Genomic DNA, 2,870 nt, shown 5'->3' with positions numbered 1-2,870 from the left:
ATCATACATAAAACAACTCAATGTCCGAATTTTGGGCTAGTCTACATGTATGTCAACCTATTATAGTAATGTTCTATTGTCTCCTATTAAGTAGTTATTCAAATACTTCTGTTCCCTTAACAAATTCTTTTAACCATGAATGTAACATAGATTAATGCACATGTATGTATTCTGTTCTTACAACAGAGAAAGCATGGAGAAGAATATTAAAATTATCTGTGGCCTCACACCCAGAGATAGTCCCCTAGCAACTGTGAGTGCAGTGTGAGTTGGTACACTCAGTGTGAAATATGTGTACTAAATGAATTTGTACATCCAAACTGGGAGAAAATATGCATTATTATTGTAGCCATCTTTTTTCACTAAATATATTATGAACACTTCCTTCTCATCACCCTACTTCTGAATGTAAATCAGTTCCTCACTACATGAGCCCTGAGAGCCTCTGTATTCAAACACACATCCTCATCATGCCATGCATCACCAGCAGACCATGTACTTACAGAGAACGGCACTGCTGCAGCATGCACCTCTACACGGCTCATCTTAGTTGCAGGCCGAGCACATATTTCATCAACTGAAAGTCAAACCATCAGTTTAGTATTCAGTAATCACTCAGACATATTAAAAGACAGTTCATAAATACAGAGGTTATTTAATGCCCCAAACACTTGGATAAGTACATAGTGTGCATATTTACCATGATTAGAAGAAGCCTGGGAGATGGCTCAGTGAGTTCAATCCCAGGACCCACATAAAAACCTGCGCGTGATCCTATTATCCCAGTGCTGGGGAGGCAGAGAGAGGCAGGTCTCTGGGGCTTGTTGGTTAGCCAGCTTAGCTAAATTAGCAAGCTTCACGTACAAATTAGAGATCCTATCTCAAAAAACAGGGTGGAGAACTGAGGAAGACACACAAGGTGTCTCTAGCCTTTGCATGCACACACATGCACATCTGTGGACACATGCACGCATGTGCACACGCACGCACACACACTCACTAACCTGGGAAATATAGCCAGAGACATCAATAATCAATCAAACTAATGACAACGTTCCTTTCATGAGGGTTTATGACGCCTAGAGTGAAAGAGGACGTTTACCAAGGATGAAACCCAGCTCCAAGAACACGAGAACCAGTGACAAAGTCAGCAATCAGTCAGGCTGGGAGGACTGCTAATCCTCTGCACTAATCTTTAAGATTCAGCTACTTATTATGTGTGCAGCGCTCTGCCTGCTTGTATGCTTGCAGGTCAGAAGAGGGCATCAGATCTCATTACAGATGGTTGTGAGCCACCATGTGGTTGCTGGAAATTGAACTCAGGACCTCTGGAAAGGCATCTGGTGCTCTTAACCTCTGAGCCATCTCTCCAGCCCCTGGACTAATCTTTCCTAAGGAAAAAAGTTTGTTGAATTTATTCACAGTAGAGGAGATAAGCTGCATCTTAGTGTGTGCTGATTTAACATAAAGAAGCAAGGAATATACTGGGATGAAGGATGGTACCTCAGTGTAGCAGAAGGATGACAACATGGCAGGCAACAAGACCTTGTTTAAAATTGAGGTTAATAAGAGCTACAGTTGGATGCAGTGATCCACATCTATAATCTCAGCATTCAGAAGGCTGAGGCTGGAGGATCTCAAGTTAGATCAGACTACATAGTGATATCTTATCTTACCAAAATAGTCAAAGAAAAAAAAAACTTTGTGTCTGTGTATGTATTTGGTTTTTCAAGACAGAATTCTCTATGTATCTCTCTGGCTGTCCTGGAACGCACTCTGTAGACCAGGCTGGCCTTGAACTCACAGATATCCTCCTGCCTCTGCCTCCAGAGTGCTGGGATTAAAGGTGTGCACCACCACCTGGCTTGTTGTGTACTTCTTGGTGCTTTCAGTTTTCAGAGTCACACACACAAGTTCCGCGCACACTCTGAAATGGATTACCCACTGGGTAGAACATGTTTAGAAAAGGGTGCACTGGACCTGTCGTGGATGTCTGACATCGCAGCTTTTTTCCACTCTAAACTGACACTGTTTACTACTAAGCTATAGAGCAAACGGTCTTGTCACTCAGTTTCAGGGTGTGTGTGTGCGCGCGCGCAGGGCGGCATGAGTTCTCTGCCTAAACTAGAAATACATTTGTGATCCTACTCATTTTCTGTCTTCTCTACCATTGTGGAAGATAAACAGTGATGCCTATGGGTAATATTCATTTATCTCACAATACTAAAGACTTTCCTGTAGGGCATTATGTTTATTTCTGTGATGGTGAAGGATCATCTAGTAAACACATGTATACAAAGAGTCACAAAGCATAATGCCCATCTTAAACAAAAACCAACCCCCTTCCCAACATTTATCTTTTCTCGGTGTCTTCAGCTGGGTGACCTTTTATCTGGTGTTCCTAAACTGAGCATCCTTCTCTGCATGCACCCCTGCTGCAAACACAAGTCACTCAGCAGTCAAGCACTGGCTGTTGGGAATCTCACAGCGAGCATGTCAACAAGGCCTCTGCTCCTATGGAGCTTACATTTTAGATAGCCTCTCCATCTGTATGTACAGCTGAGAGCCACCTCTGAGACTCCACACCTATACACTCAACTGCCCAGGACCTCAGCTGAGTTCACAGCTGGATTCCTGCTCCTGCCATTTTCATTCTGATGTTCAACTAAAAAGTCTTATTTGATTTGCTTTTTTCTCTCATAACCAACAGCTGTCACGTCTAATTAATAAACCTTTCTAAGAGCCTCTAAAATGTTTTTTCTCTGTTCTGTCTTGCCAATGTACATCCATCTGAGAGGACTAAAAGAGGCCCCACCCAATCTTTCAGTTATTGCTAAAGCATCCCTTCCTCTGGTACAGTCCGAGGTTTC

General features: G+C 42.7%; 1 protein-coding gene across 2 annotated transcripts in view; it reads right to left on the bottom strand.

The window, feature by feature from the left end:
• Hcfc2 (host cell factor C2) overlaps window positions 1-2,870 on the bottom strand; it is a 30,487-nt gene that overhangs the window by 6,558 nt on the left and 21,059 nt on the right. For both annotated transcript variants that reach the window (XM_005358227.3, XM_013350401.2), the window contains one exon: window positions 504-577. In XM_005358227.3, the coding sequence (XP_005358284.1) occupies window positions 504-577 (74 nt within the window). The remainder of the gene's footprint in view (window positions 1-503; window positions 578-2,870) is intronic.

Source organism: Microtus ochrogaster, chromosome 24 (assembly GCF_000317375.1).
Source record: "Microtus ochrogaster isolate Prairie Vole_2 chromosome 24, MicOch1.0, whole genome shotgun sequence".
NCBI lineage: Eukaryota > Metazoa > Chordata > Mammalia > Rodentia > Cricetidae > Microtus > Microtus ochrogaster.
The sequence above is the reverse complement of the archived record's forward strand: the minus strand, read 5'-3'. Positions and strand labels throughout refer to the sequence as shown.